An 18,745-nucleotide genomic window follows, 5' to 3' on the forward strand; every position below is an offset into this window, starting at 1 on the left:
CTCATTAGGTGAATTCTGCCCCATGGGTTCTAATGAATTATGTCCACCTGTGTAATAGGTCGTGTTGACTGATCTTGCATATTCGCGTATTTTCAAATGAAAACATCATTTCTGTTTTGAATATAGGTGCCTCCCCACTTGCACACGGTCAGCACACGTGCTTACACTGACACATGTGCCAAAAATTGCACCAAAATGGGTGCTTGTTTAGTACCAAGAAACCACAGTCTGAATCTATGCTTTGTTGCTGGCTTATGAACTTTGGCTCGTTCTAACTATAGTTTAGCATTGCATGCAAACCCAGCTGCTTCCTTTAACCATGGTTTGTTTGGCCACCCCCTGTAAACAATGGCCAAGGTAAACAGGCATGAGGCAACAGCTGCTGCAAAACAAACTGAACTTTGGGGGGAAAATGAGACATGGTTTGCTTGATTGCTGGCACAACTTGTGGTTTGTTTAACAAGCTTAATGTTAGATAACCTTAGTGTTATGTGGGAGCCAGTTTGGTGCCTCTTCCTCCAGTGGCGTAGTGTGGGGGGTGCAGGGGGGGCCGGCCGCACCGGGCGCAACATCTGGGGTTAGGGCAAATCCACGGGTTAGGGGGCGCAAATCCACGGGTTAGGGGGCGCAAATTACTTGCCTTGCCCCGGGTGCTGACAGCCCACGCTACGCCACTGTCTTCCTCCAAATTCTATGCTCAAGCTGTATGAGTTGGTGCATAAATTTCCCTAGTTTTATTTCTTGAATAATTCACTATTATTCCAAGATTCACGTTTAGAGATGAGACAAGCAACATACTTCCCCTGCTGAATTTCCACTGATGGTGTACCAGTTAAAAGTCCAAGCGATCCTGCCAGGAAAATAATGGCAACCCTAGGTTAGGGCAGTGAAGCTGGTGTGCTCAAAAATGCATGGCTCATCCCCACTGTTCCATTTGGCCTGTGACTTCTAGGGCTGGGTCTGAGCAGTTTTCCTTTTGTTCCTCTGCTTTCCCTAGGGAAGCCTCTCTGTTTACTGCTGAATTGGAGCAAACATCAGCTGGGTTTTCTGCATATTGATGTTTGATTCAGCTGTAAGCAGCAGGTTTTCCCAGGGAAAGCGGTAGGACAAAAGAAAAACCTCTGGTGCCAGTGCTGAGAAATCACAGGCCAAACAGAAGAAATTGCAGGGCAAATGGAAGTCAGAATGAGTCCTTAGTTGAGGGACTTTTGCCTAGGAGGCATACAGGTGTGTCAGTGCTTGCTGAGCCAATATGGTACCTGCACATGTTTCAAGGGAGCCAGGCTTGTCACCTTTCCCCCCACTTGTGGCAGGCAACAAAGCAACAGGTGAACTTTCCCCAGCACGTGAGATGAAAAACCTAATTTGTTTAATTTCTGCCTGTATTGCAGCTTAGAATAATAGAATTGTACAGTTGCGGGGGGGGGGGCACGAGTGTCTTCTAGCCCAAACCCCTGCAATGCAGGAATATTTTTGCCTAATGTGGGGCTCGAACCCACAACCCTGAGATTAAGAGTCTCATGCTCTACTGGCACAGCTGTCCCAGGGGATAGCACTGCCTTGGGGGGAAATGTAGTGACTGTGAGGAAAGGTGAGGTACAGGGGTGGGGGTGGGGGTGGGGATGCACCACCACAGAACCACGAGAAAAAACCCTCAAGGTGATGCTATAAGTAGGAAGGCTTGTTTTTGCAGCATGAAAACTGGTAGAAGCCCAGTGAATTTTGGAACCTGAAATTTTCTTCCTTCAAAGTAATCATTAATCATAATGTACTGGGTTTTTTAAAATTATTGCCAGCCATAGGGAAAAGTGGACCTGACCTTAATTACACACACAGAGAGAGGTTATCCCAAAATGAACTACATTCGTACCTTGGAAGTTGTACGGAATCCGTTCCGGAAGTCCATTCGACTTCCAAAATGTTCGGAAACCAAAGTGCAGCTTCTGCTTGGCTGCAGGAAGCTCCTGCAGCCAATTGGAAGCCGCGGAAGCCCCATCGGACGTTTGGCTTCCAAAAATAGTTTGCAAACCGGAATAGACACTTCCGGGATTGCGACATTCGGGAGCCAAAACATCCGAGTACCAAGGTGTTTGGGATCTAAGGTACGACTGCTCTCTACATAGGATTGCCTTTGAAGGCACTGCAGACACTTCCACTTATGCAAAGCTCCACCACCACAATGCTTGTGGGGACTAGGCAGTTGGCCACATCACACTAGCTTTGCACCAGTTACATTGGTTACTTATTCATTTTCAGCTTAACCGCTAGTATTAACCTTTAAAGGGAATTTTGGAGGACTGCCTGAACCTATATGAACCTGCCTGTGCCCTAAGAGCCTGTGCTCAGAGAGGTTCTGCTGTCTAGCCCACAATGACCCCTTTTTAGTGGCGACCCCACACGTGAGAATTCCCCATCACAGGAGGTGCGTATGGCCTCTTCTTTTGTGATCTTAAAGAACCCCTAATTTAGTGTTATTATTCAGCCAAGCTTCATCTTCTTGGTGCCCCCATATATGATGTTTTTGTTGTGTTTATTCAATTGTGTGTGTGTGTGTTTAAAAAAAACAACATTTTAACTGCAAGCCCTCCCAGTGATGACTTTGCCTTAAAGGGCAGGGTAGAAATATCCTAAATAACGACATAACAAAAACCTCATATCATTTGGCATAGTGCAGAGAATGTTTCCTTGGGCTCTGGGGTGGCAGGCTTCAGGGAAGAAAGCGAGGCTGTTTCTTGGTGGTTTTGCCAAGGCTTTGGGTTACTGCTGACTTCAAATCCCAGCAGCGAGCGCAGCCCATCACTTCAGCTCCAGGATGACACAGCATTTCAACACTCTAGCGAGGCCTTTGCAGCTGTCTTGGCCTCAGAACTATAATCAGATTTATGTGTCGGCTGCATTGCCAGTAGACGCTGCCCCTCTACTCCCTTCCGTTCTCAAAACACGTAAGATCTCATTCTTGGGCAGCCCATTTTTGCACCCAGTGCCACACTGGCTGCCAGATCACTGTTCCAGGCAGCCAGGGATCCCAGCTGTCAATTTCTTCCCCCAGCCAAGCAGCCACTTTCCCGCTTTTAGCATTTTGGGTGTACGGCATGTTCCTGCGGCTTTTGCTTCTGCTGCTGGGAAAGAATTCCGGGAAGAGGCTCCTTGTTCCTGGAAATCTCATGTAACCTCAGCACTTTCGGCAACCAAACAGCCAAGGGGTGCTGTAAATCAACAGCCATAAAAGGGTTTTGAAGAGGGAGAGGGAGTTGTTGAATGTGGGGCAAAGATAAACTGGTGTCTCTTCCCTTCGCTTGGTGCCCCTCTCATTTGGTCCTGCCTTCTCAGAGATGCAAGAAACGGGCTTTATGGAATCACTGAGCTGAGCAGAATGAGAAGGGTGAAACAGAGAGCCTGGGCAGTCAGTTTGATTCCAGAAGTCCTGAACGCTTATCTCTGAACGACACCAGTGCCGACTGCAGATGTTTCAGTGCCTGAAATGAAACTTTTGACCCCTCTCTTGAAGTCGGCTTCTAGGAACTGGTGGCAGAGGGCAGCAGTAGTGTATTAAAGCGCAGGTTTGGGGCATGAACTGAGACGCTGTTGGTTCAGTGGTTGAGTACATAGCTTGCATGCAGAACATCTCTTATTCAGTCTCCAGCATTCTCCAGTTACAAGGAGATTAGGGATGATCGCTGGGGAAATCTTCTGCCAGAGATCTTGGAGAGTCACTGCTCTCGGCGTCTGTAAGTGCTGAGCTAAATGGACCAATGATCTGACTCGTTTTAAGGCCAGACGGTCTGCATGCCATATGTCCTCTGTGTACACATCACAGGTTCAGCATGACCCAAGGCACAGAAGTGCCACGCTGCCTTTTATCCACAGAGCAAGTTTAAGCTCTGTGAAATGTCACCGGTGGGATATTGGCGTGTTGTAGGGAGGGCTCCCTCTCTTTCCCTACCCATCACCCATGTGGTAGGGAGCCATGTGTGGCCCAGGCTGAATTTTTACAGCCGCCTCTGTGCAAGGTGGCTGGAGAAGAGAGCTACGTGTGTAGAGCTCAGTGTGGGAACTTGCCACTGCCTCAGCTTTTCATCACCTTCAAGTGTATCTTAAGAGTCTTGTGTCGAAACCTGAATCTTGCACCAGGTATCTGGGGTTCACAACTGGATTGCCGCAGGCTAGGAGTAAGGATGTTGGAGAATTGCAATGCAAAAGGAAGCAGAAACTGCTGCAGTTCGTATGTTCATCCATGGTCAGGAATGGAAATATCCCAGCGAATATTCGTTCATCAGGAATGGAAATTAGTCCAGCGAATATTCGTTCACCTCACTGTTGTTTATTAAGTCCGCATACAGTATCTTATTAACGACAGATGGTTTTTAAATACTGATGATATGATAAAACAGAAAAGCAAATAAAACAGTAAAAAAATAAAATAATATTGTTTCAATTTTTACACTGAAATTAACGTAAGCGTACATAGTATGTAAATAGTTACATCACCTACATCTTCTTCTTCTTCTTCTTTGGCAATCACTCGTAGCTGAGTAAGATTGTCTTCCATAAACACGGTTTTAACAATGAGTCCGTAAGTGACTGTGGAGGCCAATTCTGGGTCCACACGTCCTTCCACAGTGGGGACATTGGTTTCCGGGAGGGAGTTGATCACGGTGTGGATTTGCTAAGCGTGCCTTCCTCTTAGCACATTTCTCCCTTGCGTCCTGAGTTCGAGTTCGGAGTATCTTACGTCTAATAGCAGATAGCAAGGCAAATAACATCGTATTTGGTGAAAGCCAAACAGTTGTGATGAAGACCAACCAGAATGGGAACTGCTGCCTTCTGGCACCCCTAGCTGTGAGCCTCAGTGGGCAGGCTTTCTCCCACAGCCGCTTCAAAATGAAGTGGTTTTAGATACTCTTTCTCAGGTCTCACCCAGTGGTTTGGTAAGTAAGCAACAAAGCTTGGGGTTTAAACCAGGTTCTGGAGCATTGCACCAGCGAACTTCCATTTTAGTTATGTCATGAAAACATACCTAGGCAGACCTTACTATAAGACAGCATGACTGGTTTTCTGCTCGCAAAGAAAACCTGACCCTGTGAATGGCTGCTTCTAGATTTTCTTTTTTCTTTTTTAAATACATTTTTATTAAAGTTTTGCATAAACAGATATACATCAAAAGGAAAAATACACAAAAGGTCATAACAATATGGGTACATAGGCTAACATTTCCTTTCTCCCAACTATATATAAAAAAGAATAAAGTAACATGAAATCGTCAAAAAGGAAAAAAAGAAAGAAAAAAAAAAAGAAAAAAGAGAGAAAAAAAACTGGAACGTGAATGGGCTGAACAATAAAAATAAAAGGAACAAGATTGCACATATATTACTGAAAAAGAATTGTGATCTAATCTGCTTACAAGAGACCCATGTAATAAATAAGCATAAGAGGGTGCTAAGTAATAAGAGACTTGGATTAGATTTTGTGACGTCGGATAAGGTTAAGAAAAGGGGGGTGGTAATATATATAAAAGAAAAATACGACCCACAATTATTGTATAAAGACAATCAAGGGAGAGTGGTCATAGTTCAGATGGTGTTTCAGGGAGAAAAAATAATTGTTGTTGGAATATATGCACCAAACGATAAAAAATCAGCCTTCTTCTCTGAATTAGGTGATAAACTGACGGAATGGATGGACCAAAAAATGATATTGATGAGTGACTTTAATGGGATGGTGTCTCCAAATTTAGATAAGTTAACAAAAAAGCAAGAGAAGAAAGAAGGTAAATTACCCCGATCTTTCTTCGATATGGTAAATAACCTGGGACTAATTGATGCATGGAGACTTAAAAACCCTACTATAAAACAATATACTTTCTTCTCAAACCCAAATCAGAGTTGGGGGAGAATAGATAGCATTTGGATATCGAAGGAATTGACACAGAATTTAACTAAATCGGAAATTCTTCCACGAACTATATCCGATCATAATGTGGTGTCCATTGAGTTAAAAGGAAAGGACACCAAAACAGGTAGATGGAGAATGAATGAATTCTTATTTAATGACCAGAAGATTATAAATAAGGCCATAGAAACAATAGAAGATTACTTTAAATGGAATTTAAATGGGGAAACTGCTATAGAGACGCAGGATAAAAATAAAACCAAAATGCTGGTTAAAAATCTAACTAAGGAAGAAGCGATAGATTTGGAACGAAGGGCGGAAATTACGGTAGTTAAGAAAGTGAAATATCTTGGAGTGTGGGTTACGGCTAAAAACTTAAATTTGTATAAGGATAATGTGATGGGATAATGAGCTGCTTGTGCGTAAAAGCTTGATCCCTCTGGGATTTGGCTGGTCAACCAAACCGAGTCACTAACGGAGCCCCCAAAGCATGACTCCGTCAGTCGCTGGTAGAATCTGACAGTGGGCGTCTACGGAATTTACGCCAGCATAAAAGCTGTTTGACGGACATGCGCCTCCGTGACTCTCTGCGTGACAGCTTCCGGCGAAGGGTGGGAGTTCCCAAGGGGGGTCCTGTTACCTCTTCACTATTCTCACTGGAAGTATCCCAGAGCCTCCCCTCCGACTCCCCCTCCGCCGAAGCTCCTGCTCTCCCCCTACTGGTTCCTTCTTCTGCTGCAGAATCTCTCCTATTCTCCTGGAGCCTTTCCACCACCTGTTCCTCTGATGGCAGTTCCCTGACATCCACCTCCCCCCCAGGGCCCCCTTCACCCCCCCGCCTCCTCTCCCACTGGTGGTGAGGGCGGAAAGCCCCTGAAGGAACTCTCCTCCTCGTCCGAGGATTCAAACACTTCTAACCACGGCGTACCGTCTCTCTCCCCGTCTTCCTCTTCTTCGTCGGAGTCGGCTTCCTCACCCACCCCTGACTCTGGGAACCCTTCAAACTCCCCTTCCTCATCGGTGGTCCCAAAGTGTTCCCTTCTAAATCGTGCCACGGGTTGCGGTTTTTTTGGGAAACGCTGATGAAATGTTTCTATTACAACCTCGTCGTTGACTACCTCTGCTGGTACCCAAGTGTTTTCCAACTCTACTTCCCCCTCCCATTCTACCAGCTATTCCACCTGATTCCCCTTCCACCTGGAATCAACGATTCCTGCTACGTTCATGTCGCTTTCTCTCTCTTCGATCACGGGCGTTTGGGTGACCTCTCTCTCACGCTCCCCCCACTCACGTCCCTCTCGGTACGGCGACAGTAATGACCTGTGAAATACTGGGTGCAATTTCATGTGACTGGGCAGTCTGAGTTTGAATGCTACTGGGTTGACCTGCTGTATGACCTCAAAGGGTCCCAATCTTTTGGGTCTCAATTTTTTACTCCCTCCCTTGAATGGTAGTCCTTGGGTGGATAGCCACACCCGGTTTCCCACCCTTATAGTTTCACCTTCCCTCCTATTTCTGTCTGCTTGCTTCTTATATTCTTCCTTGGCTTTCTCTAAGTTAAGTTGAAGCTGACGGTGGATCGCTTCCATCTCTTCAACAAAATGTTCCGCCGCCGGCACGCTCCACCTCTCCCCTCCTTCTCCTGGAAATGCCCGGGGATGACACCCATAATTTGCCAGAAAGGGACTCATCCCTGTGGACACGTTCTCCGCATTGTTGTAGGCAAATTCTGCCAGAGGTAACTTATCTACCCAATCATTTTCTCTGTCTTTTACATAACACCTCAGGTATTGTTGTAAAATCCCGTTTGCCCTTTCCGCTTGCCCATTTGTTTCTGGGTGCCGGGCAGTTGAAAAATTGAGTTCCACGTGCAGTAAGCTCATAAGTTTCCTCCAGAACCTGGAAGTAAACTGTTTCCCTCTTTCGCTGACCACCCTCAAGGGGGCGCCATGCAACCTGAAAATATGCTCTACAAACAACTTGGCGGTTTCCTCCGCTGTGACCGCATGTGAACAGGCTATAAAATGACACATCTTAGTTAATAGATCTACCACCACCATGACAGCTGTTTTGCCCTTGGATTTTGGCAGGTCCGTCATAAAATCTATGGATACTGCCTCCCATGGCCTTTCTGGTGTGGGTAAGGGTTGTAATAGCCCCGCTGGCGCCACCCTCTCCCCCTTCGCTCGCTGGCACCTGTCGCAACCCCTGACATATTCCCGTACGTCCTCCCTCACCTTGGGCCACCAAAACTCCCTGGTAACCAACCACATGGTTTTGTGCTGTCCAAAATGCCCCGCTGTGGGGCTGTCATGCAACTGCTTGAGTACTCTGCCCCTCAGTTCCCCATCGGGTATGTACAGTGCCCCTTTGTAATACAACGCCCGTTCTTTTCTTCAAACCCCCCTGTGTTCTCCTCTGTCCTCCTGAGTTCTCTGAGTTTCTCTTGGGCGTATTCATCGTTCTCAGTACCCTCTATCAGTTCCCTCTGCCCCACCAATGCCGCCCCACACACCCAGCGGTCTTCAGGGATTACATGCCTTGCCTCAGGCGCTCCCTCCCCCTCTAAGTACTCAGGTTTCCTGGAAAGAGCGTCCGCCCTCACGTTCTCGGAGCCTGGCACGTAACTAATCTCAAAGTGGAATTGGGAGAACTCCTGGGCCCATCTCACTTGTCTCTGGTTCAGCACTCGGGCTGTTCTCCAGTATTCCAGATTTTTGTGGTCAGTTCGGACTTGAACCTTGTGCTGCGCCCCAATCAGCAAGTGCCGCCATCTCCGGAATGCTTCATGAATGGCGAGCAGTTCTCGGTCGTATACTGTGTAGTTCCTCTCGGATTTGTTCAACTTCCGCGAGAAGAATGCACACGGTCTCCATTCAGACGTATCTTTTCCCGGCTGGAGAAGCACGGCCCCCACCGCTCTGTCTGACGCGTCAGTCTCCACTCTCATTGGTTGTTGTAGATCTACGTGCAAAAGTTGCTCTTCCGACGCAAACGCCTGCTTTAAGTGTTCGAACGCCCGCTGCGCTTCTTCCGTCCAAACAAATTTTTTCTTGCTGCTAAGACAATCCGTGATGGGCGCTGTTAAATGGGCAAAGTTTTTGATGAACTTCCTATAGAAGTTTCCGAAGCCCAAGAATCTTTGCACGTCCTTCTTGGTCTTTGGTGTTTTCCATTCCAGTACCGCTTGAACCTTGCTGGGATCCATGGCCAATCCCTTGTCAGACAACCGGTACCCCAGGAATTCCACCTCCCTGGTATGAAACTGACACTTCTCCAGTTTCACCCACAGCCGATTTTCTCGCAGTTTGCTCAGTACTTCTCTTACATCTCGCACATGCTGCTCCTCATTCTCTGAGTACACCAGGACGTCATCTAAGAATGCTGCGCAGTTCTTGTAGAGCAATGGCCCCAGGACGTGATTCATGAATGATTGAAAACAGGCCGAGCCCCCCTGTAATCCGAAGGGCATAACGAGGTACTCAAAGGCCCCCAAGGGGGTGAACATAGTGGTCTTCCACTCATCCCCCTTTCTCACATGTATCAAGTTATATGCCCCTCTAAGGTCCAGCTTGGTAAAAATTTTCCCTTTTCTCACCCGTGTCAGAATGTCATCAATTCTAGGCATAGGGAAAGTCACTGGTTCTGACACTGCATTTAGGGCCCTGAAATCACATACAAGCCTGGGTTTACCCGTGTTTTTTTTGTCCACAAAGAACACTGGGCTGCCCCCCACCGCTCGTGACTCTCTGATGAAACCTCGCTTGAGGTTCTTGTCAATAAACTCCCTTAACTCCTGCATCTCACTGTCTGACATTGCATACAGCTTGCCCACTGGCAATTGTGCTCCTGGGTGTAAGGTAATTTGACAGTCAAAGGGTCTGTGCGGGGGCAGTTTATCTGCTTCTTTTTCGCTAAAGACATCCATCAAGTCAGCGTATTGTGGTGGCACCTCCCCCTTGTCCATCACTTCCATCCCTGCTAGAGTGGCCCTGGCCCCTGCCTGAGCCTCTCCCTCCTTGCAGTGTTCTAGGCAATGTGCTGATCCAAAGGAAACCACTCTCTGATGCCAGCCTACTAGCGGATCGTGTAGTGCCAGCCAGCTCATTCCCAGAATAATAGGAGCTCCTCCCAAGGTGGCTACGTTAAACGCTATCAGTTCTGTGTGTCTTGCCACCCTCATTATCATTGGTACAGTCTGTTGGCTCACTTCTCCTCCCAACAGTTCCCTCCCATCAATCGTGGTAACCTGCAAAGGCTTACTTAATGGGATAGTCTGTATCTGGTGTTCAGCTGCAAACTCCTTACTCATGAAATTACAGGAGCTGCCTGAATCCAATAGCGCTTTTATCTTTAGTGGGTGTCCGTTTGACAGTTCCAGCAACACCTCTATCACCAGCGCTGGTCTTGGAGGTTCCGGCGTGGGCACATTCACTACTCCTTGGCCTGGCTGCTGTGCCCTGCTGTTGGCAGCCAGGCGTTGGCTTTTACTTGCTCCTTGATTTCTCCTTCCTCCTTCCCCCCAACAGTTCCCGCCATCCCTTGCCATTCCTTCCTTTGCGGACAAACTCTGGCAAAGTGACCTGGCTGTTGGCAGAGATAACATCTCTTGGCGCTCTTTCCCTCCTTCTTCCGCCCTTCACTGGTGTTTGAAACTGCGCGCGCGCGCGCTGTTCCAAGTTCCATCGGCTCTGCTGGCGGGAAAGGCTGCTCCGGAATCTCTGGAATGCGGAAGTCCTTCCAACGTTCCCCCTTTCCTTCCCGCTTTTCCAAAGCTCTTGCCTCCTGGCGCCCCCCTATGGACAGCGCAGATTTAGTCAGCTGATCCATAGACTCCGCCCTAGGCGCCCGGGAAAGTTCATCTTTCACTGCCGGAGAGAGCCCTTCTTCAAACAGCATTTGAATTGGTTCACTCGCAAGGTCCACCCCAGTCTATGAATCAGCATGTTGAACTCAGTCCAGTACTCACGTACAGATCGGCTCCCCTGTTTACACGCCATTAACTGCCTGCGCACCACCCCCTGCTCAATCTCGCTGGAAAACATCAAGTCCATGGCGCGAAAAAACTTCATTGTGTCCTTTAAGATTTCATTATTGGCTGCCATCAGGGGTCTAACCCAGTCCTTCGCCCCTCCCTCTAGATGGCCAATCACGTACGCCACTCTAGAGTTCTCATCGGGGAAGTCATCAAATAGTAGATTGAGAGCATATTGCATCTCTGTCCTAAAGGCTTGATAGTTCCTGGGATCCCCCCCAAATTTCTGCACCAATCCAGGCACCTTTCTGGCAAGTGGGGCGGTTTTCCCCTTATCCACATCTTGAGCCCTCCTCTCTTCGAGCCTCGCCGTTTGCAGCGCGAGCTGGACCTCCAACGCCCTGTACCTTTCTTCCAGGCTTGGACCTGCTCCAGCTCCAGCTCCTGCTCCTCCGGTTCCGGCTGGTTTGCTCATGATGCCCTCTGCTTGCACAAGCTGCTTTCAAAGACTGTCAGATTGCTGTGATGGGATAATGAGCTGCTTGTGCGTAAAAGCTTTATCCCTCTGGGATTTGGCTGGTCAACCAAACCGAGTCACTAACGGAGCCCCCAAAGCATGACTCCGTCAGTCGCTGGTAGAATCTGACAGTGGGCGTCTACGGAATTTACGCCAGCATAAAAGCTGTTTGACGGACATGCGCCTCCGTGACTCTCTGCGTGACAGCTTCCAGCGAAGGGTGGGAGTTCCCAAGGGGGGTCCTGTTACCTCTTCACTATTCTCACTGGAAGTATCCCAGAGCCTCCCCTCCGACTCCCCCTCCGCCGAAGCTCCTGCTCTCCCCCTACTGGTTCCTTCTTCTGCTGCAGAATCTCTCCTATTCTGGAGCCTTTCCACCACCTGTTCCTCCGATGGCAGTTCCCTGACAGATAATTATGAGGTCACCTGGAGGAATATAAAGAAAGACATGGAAATTTGGGGGAGGATGAAATTCTCCTTTTTGGGGAGCATAGCAGTTGTTAAAATGAATATTCTACCTAGAATGCTGTTTCTATTTCAAACTATCCCCATACTTAAAGGATTAAAACAGTGTAAAGAGTGGCAGAGAGACCTGGCGAAATATATCTGGCAGGGGAAAAGACCACGGATAAAAATGAAAATTTTGACAGATAAAAAGGAAAGAGGGGGTTTTTCTTTTCCGGATTTGAGTTTGTATTATGAAGCGGCGTGCATACTTTGGTTAAAAGACTGGATAAAACTGGAGAATAAAGACTTACTGGACCTGGAGGGTTTTAATAATTGGTACGGATGGCATTCGTACCTTTGGTATGGGAAAGTGAAGGTCCACAGGAGCTTTATGAACCATATTTTCAGGGGACCAATATACCAGGTATGGGAAAGGAATAAAAATCTCCTGGGAAAAAAGACCCCCTGGTGGATATCCCCAATAGAGGTCTTAATGATCAAGAAAACAAATTCGGAGGAGAAGAACGCCACCTATGAAGAACTTCTAAGAAAAACAGAACAAGGGCCTAAACTTAGACCCTATGAAGAGATAAAAAGTTCATTCACTGGTTTTTGCAATATCACCAGGTGAATGATTTGTTAAAAGAGGATAAAAAGAACCTAGGTTTTGAAGATAAAAAATCAAAATTTAACATAGAGATAATAGAAGGTAAAAACAAAATATTGTCCAGAATCTATGATATGTTACTAGAGTGGCATACAAAAGACGAGGAGGTGAAGGAGGCGATGATTAAATGGGCAATTGACTTTGGCTATAATATTGACTTTGAAAGGTGGTCGGAATTGTGGAATAGCAATATAAAGTTTATGGCCTGTATGACACTGAGAGAGAATGTTTGGAAGATGCTATACAGATGGTACCATACACCGGTGAAATTGGCCAAAATGTATAGATTAAAGGATAAGAAATGCTGGAAATGTGGTGAGGTGGAGGGTGACCTCTACCATATGTGGTGGACATGTAAAAAGGCGAAAGGCTTTTGGGAATCAATCTACAATGAGCTCAAAAAAATATTTAAATATACCTTTCCCAAAAGACCTGAAGCCTTTTTGCTGGGAATGATGGGTAAAGAAATCAAAAAAGAAGACAGGACGATATTTCTTTATGCCACCACGGCAGCAAGAATTATGTGGGCACAATACTGGAAAGTGGAAACCATTCCCAGCATAAATGATTGGCAGATTAAAATGGTAAACTATGCTGAACTTGATAGACTAACAGGCAGAATACGAGATCAAGATGAACAGAAATTCCAGAAAAATTGGAGTAAATATTGGAATTATATTGGAACAAATTCATAAAGTGAACTGGCGGGGTTAGAACAATTCTTTCAGCGAGTGAATTTAAGACTTAAAGATTAAAAATCAAGTACGTAACAGAGGAAAATATTTGATACTTACCAAAAGGGTGGAAGGGAGTCTAGGGCTCGGTTGAGCCCCAAACATTGTGGTGTTTTTTTTTTTTTTTGGTTTGGTTTTTTCTTCTAGATTTTCTATTTCCTGGGGACAGTGTTAAAAAACAACAACACACAAGTGTTTGGTTTTAAAAAAAATAAAGTCTGAATTTTTATTGAAAGTTTTCAACATATAATACAATAAAAACCAAACTAATCTAAATAAAAATAGAGAAGGAAACAAGAAAAGAAAACAGTAAGAAATAAAAGAAAAATAGGAAATTAAAATACAGAGTCCTTTATCAGGGGTAGATCTTAACCCTTATCTCACATAATATGGGATGGGCCCTCCCAGCTCTCACCTGGGAGCTTCCATTTCTTTTCCCAGCCTCCCAGCCTGGGAGTTCTACCCTTCCCTGCCTCTCACGCAGGATCCTTCATCCGTCATCTTCCTGTATTAGTTAAAAGTTTTGTTGCTCCTGTTCCGATAAGGTAGTTCTTCAAGAGATTACTGCTTACTCCCAAATCAGGGTTCTCTCGCTGAACCTTCTGTTTCCTTCATCAGGAGAACGTGGAATCGGTTGCATCGGGACTCCCACTTCTGGAATGGATCCACAGGGGATCGCGCTTTGATATTCAGAGGCCAGGGAAAGGTAGGAGATCCCTTGCGATTATTCCTCCCAGGCCCCACGGCTCACAGATCGGCTCCCTTTCAACTGAAACGTGCTTAGGCAATACTTTTCAAACTCTGCCCATAGCTGACGACATATACAATAAGGTTTTTACAGTCTGAAAGGGAGAATATTCATGAAGTAGTGCTTGAATGAACAGTGTTTTCACGCAGCTTTAAAAATATATATATTGATCAAAAATATATATTTTGAGAGTCGTGAGCATCCCCAGGGCACGAAGCAAAGTCAGGCTTCACTTGGCTGTTTTCCCCCTTAGGGTCCCTATACACACACACACAAACACACACACACACACACACTGATGTGAGGTGAGAATATTCTCCACAAACTGTCAATTCTAATGTAAGAACCAGTTTTACAACCCACATTTTAAAAAATCTAGTAAATAATAAGTCAAGGTGTGATATTGCCAGTGTAAGTAATGAATAACGATTTTTTTTAATCCATTTACATTACTGGGCATTGTGTCCTTCACCATTGGCAGTTCTGAAATGTGAGCTACAGAAAACATAAAAAACAATAGTTTAAAAAAATGCTATTCATTTAATTTGATGAACATTTGAATTCATAGGTATTTCAACTATATGTAATAGTTTTTTTCTGTTTTGGTGTGACCTTATTCTTAGCAATTCTATACCCTTGGCCATATAATGGTTTGTTTCTTTAAAAAAAAAATCTACAGAAAGTAGCTTTAATGCTTTATACACTTAAAGTACCTAGGCTTATACAATTATGTGTAACTGCATGTGAGGTGGCCTTGATTTAAACAGCTGACGTTTCTATATTTTTGTTTATTTCTTGTGACAATTTATCAATTATAATTTAAATATGTTGTGTGTTGCCTTGCTTGTCTAAGCAGATCATAATTTGCATTTCTGATGTTATGTAACTTGTCATTACTGATTATTTGTGTTATATTTTCTGGAAATAATAGCATTTATTTTAAACTTTGTATTGATTTTATTAGTGTAGCACTGAAAATACTGTACCATGTAGATATGCTTATTAAAGAACGTACTCATGTAGCAGACCTGATGGTTTTTTTATATTCCTTTTAATTTAAAAGCTACATTTCATACATACGCAACATTATTAGAATTTGAAGTTGGTGGTAAATATACGGTTAGTGGCAGGCTTAGTGATTAACGTGAGTCATTCACGTTGAATTTTCAATTTCAAGTTTGGTGCAGAAAATCAAGGAATGTGAATTCACTTCATTGCCCCACTGAATAAAAGTATCTGTACAGTTCTTGGTTGTCATCTGAACAAGTTTACCCACGAATAAACATGTATATTGACTAATTATATCATTTTCAATGCATTAAAGTGAATATTCCTCTATTTTAAATGAAAATTCTCTAATATACTCATTAATTGAGAATATTCTCAAGAATGTTCTCCAGAATATTCTTCAAAAGATTATTCTCAAGAATTTAACATCACTACACCCACCCACATCCCTGAAACTACTGCAAGCCTCAAAGTTCTTCCCAAGTCTGCTTATAGCCTCTCTTTTGTGCATGGCTTTTTCTGTTTTGGCTCCATAAGCAGTAATATTAATTAAACCTGAATGAGAATACAGTGGTACCTCAGTTCTCAAACTTAATCTGTTCCAGAAGTCTGTTCCAAAACCAAAGCGTTCCAAAACCAAGGCAAACTTTCCCATAGAAAGTAATGCAAAATGGATTAATCCGTTCCAGACTTTTAAAAACAACCCTTAAAACAGCGATTTAACATGAATTTTACTATCTAACGAGACCATTGACAGATAAAATGAAAGCAATAATCAATGTACTGCAGTCACACAATCAATCAATCAATAGCTGAACTGGGTTCCACACAGTCACAAAAACAAGACAAAAAGCTGCAAAAACACAAAATAAATAGCAAAGCAAGACAAACCTCAGCTTAACACTCAAAATGGAAGTGTGGCACTCAAATCAGAAGCATAACACTCAAAACGGAGCACGTTCGACTTCCGAAAAAAGTTTTCAAACCAGAACACTTACTTCCTGGTTTTGCAGTGTTTGGATTTCAAGTTGTTTGAGTACCAAGGTTTTTGAGAACCAAGGCACCACTATATAGAATGGGTCTGCTAGTGGAGAAGAAGCAATGCCAGCAAGTTTCGCTAGAGGATGCTGGTGGACACAGTCAGGATATTTGCTTAAGAACGGCTGTATTCTGGTCCGAGGTTATAAGGTGCTGGGTAAATCCTGATGGATGTGAATATGCCGTTGAATTGCATTCCGGTGTTCTTGAGCACAGCTGGTTAATGAGGGCACTTAACGGTGGCGAAGCAATTGCTGCTCCAGTACTGGCAAGAAATAACATTCAAGTTGTGCAATGAACTTAGAACCTTACCAAGTTGGGACATGCGAAAAAGTGGCTTTTTGCAAACAGCAATCAGAAGGGAAATATTTAGACATCTCAATTCCATATATGGACTTGTTTGTGTCATTCTGTATCCCTATTCCCTCCCTTCCTTCCTCTGTCAACATTTTTAAAAAGTGTTTGTATTGTTACAATTATTATTATTTTTATATAAAAAAAGAATGGGACAATTTTCTGGTATAGATTTAAGTAACAAATAACTACTCTCACATCTTTTATTGAATTGTGAAAGCACAGTACAGGAAAACGATGTTTGAAACCGATCCAATTAGTATGCTTAAAGCAGCAATCCACTGCAGTAAACCTTCACAGATTCCCCAGGGTCCTGTTTTTGCACAGCATTTAGGCAGGAGAAGAGATTGCAGCAGGCAGGCCTTTTGGAAGACTTCGATTGGTGTGTTAAATATGATGGCTAAGGTCAATAAATCTGAATTGTGAGTTCTGTGTGCCCCAGGGGGGACTCTGGAGTTGTATTTGTCAGATTCACGAACTCTATGGCAAACTTCTGTTGGGTTTGTTATATTCTGCTATCCAAAGAATAAAACGGGGAGGGAAATCCTTCTTTGTACACACAAAAAGGGATCCTATACACCCGGAATTTCCCAGCTGGACATAGCCGGAATACGGCAGTCAGAAACAGTGTCTAGGAAAATCCGGACGTATGGCAACCCACGCCGGAAGTCTAGATTTTGCAGAATTTCCTAAAGAATAGTTCAAAAACTTTGCAAAAGAAAATGGCAACCCTAACACAAAGCGATATTTTGTTTCTATTGGCTGTAACCGATCAATCTGAAATGAAGTTTGTGTGCTGGCCTATCCTGAACACTGCCTACCCCCCCCCTTTTTTTGCACAGATTTCCATGTCAGCACTGGAGCGGGAAATTCTGCCTTTTACTTGGCACAGAATATTTATGCAAAGTCAAAGGCATTGTTTCCAGCCAGCCCCACTCCTGTGCTGGAGTGCAGGGGGCTGGCAATGCTGATTGTGTACGTATTTGGGTGTGGGAATGTACATAGGAGTGTGTGCAAGAGCGGGAGGTGGTGATGTCTTTCTGTAAGAATGTGTGTGGTCCGTAAGTCTAGGGTGTGGGTGCATGCAAGCATCAAACAGCCCAGGACACAGTGCATGTGGAGATGGCTGGAAAAGGGGATGTCTTACTGTCCTTCTGCATACCTGACCCATCCAATCAGCTCACCTCTGTGCTGCTGCTACTTTCTGTCTCTCTCTCTCTTCCCCCCTTCCTGACCACTAATGACATAACCCAGGCATATAATGATTTACAAACAAAGCAGAACCCTTGTTCTGATGACTAATGACTTAAGAACAGAGAGGAATTAAAAATTTAGTTATGCAAAGTAATATAAAACAAATAGATATTAAATAACGTTAAAAGCACAACAGAATATACTCTCATAAAACAGTCTCATAAATCTCAACATTAAAGTGCAAAGTTTCAGCTGATTCTAATATAATACAGATTATTCAATCATCAGCTGTTTAAAAAAATGTTACTGAGTAGATTAAAGGAATAATAGATTAATAAATGCTTAGACCAGAGGACAATTTCATAAGGGTAACTGGAAAATTTCCATCCATAATAAAGTGTGGAATACTCAGAATCAATCAGGCAGCTTTGGGAATTACCAGTTACAACTTGATCCATGGTTTTAGAGATTCTAACACCCTCCAGTCTAGCACCTGGAAGACTGCTATATCCTGAAACCAATCAATGAAGTTCAGGTAGGGTGGTGCCTTTGTGTAAAAACCCAAAGTGGTTCTGGAGTTTTGCTCACGTAGGGGATGGGGGCCCACCACTTGCCCACCACAGACTCCAGGGTTTTCCTTCCAGCCTATGAAATTGATGCAGATGTCATTACCCTTGTACACAGTGTTTTGTGTGGTCGTTTTCAGCAAATATTAAATGGTCACATAATTGTCCAACTATCTAGGATCTGAATGCACACATGAAGGGAGAATGCATGGCTGTCCTGCTTCTAACCTCCGTGTAGATTGTTGTGTGAAATTTGATGATGTGTCATACGGGTCAAGGGATCCAGCTGTTTTTGTCATGTCCAACTACATTGGAATGGAGGGTAACTAGGAGGAAGAACTGAGGTGCGGTCACACTCCCCCTCCACATTTGCAGTCTGCAGCTGGGCTAGGGAACCTTTGCCTGCTGGCCTCATCCAGCCTGCCAGTCCTCTCAATTCAGTCCACCAGACTGTCTCCAAGACATAGCCAACATTGTCTCTGCTCCGGCTATTAGGTTGATGCAGCAGAGCTCACTACTGCTGCTTTGTTGGATGGTTTAGCTTCTGTACTGGCCACTGAGGAAGTTAGGCCACTTCTTCCGCAGCTAATATGGAAACCGACTGGGCT

At 44.6% G+C, this 18,745-nt stretch overlaps 1 protein-coding gene across 3 annotated transcripts in view; it reads left to right on the forward strand.

Annotated features, from left to right (window-relative positions):
* GRB7 (growth factor receptor bound protein 7) overlaps nucleotides 1-18,745 on the forward strand; it is an 83,923-nt gene that overhangs the window by 7,644 nt on the left and 57,534 nt on the right. For all 3 annotated transcript variants that reach the window (XM_081837002.1, XM_081837001.1, XM_081836999.1), the window contains one exon: nucleotides 13,848-13,935. Coding sequence is in view for 1 of the 3 variants with exons in the window: in XM_081836999.1 (XP_081693125.1) it covers nucleotides 13,848-13,935 (88 nt within the window). In the remaining 2 variants the exon portion in view is untranslated. The remainder of the gene's footprint in view (nucleotides 1-13,847; nucleotides 13,936-18,745) is intronic.

This window comes from Podarcis erhardii (assembly GCF_964252035.2).
Source record: "Podarcis erhardii genome assembly, chromosome: 13".
Lineage (NCBI taxonomy): Eukaryota > Metazoa > Chordata > Lepidosauria > Squamata > Lacertidae > Podarcis > Podarcis erhardii.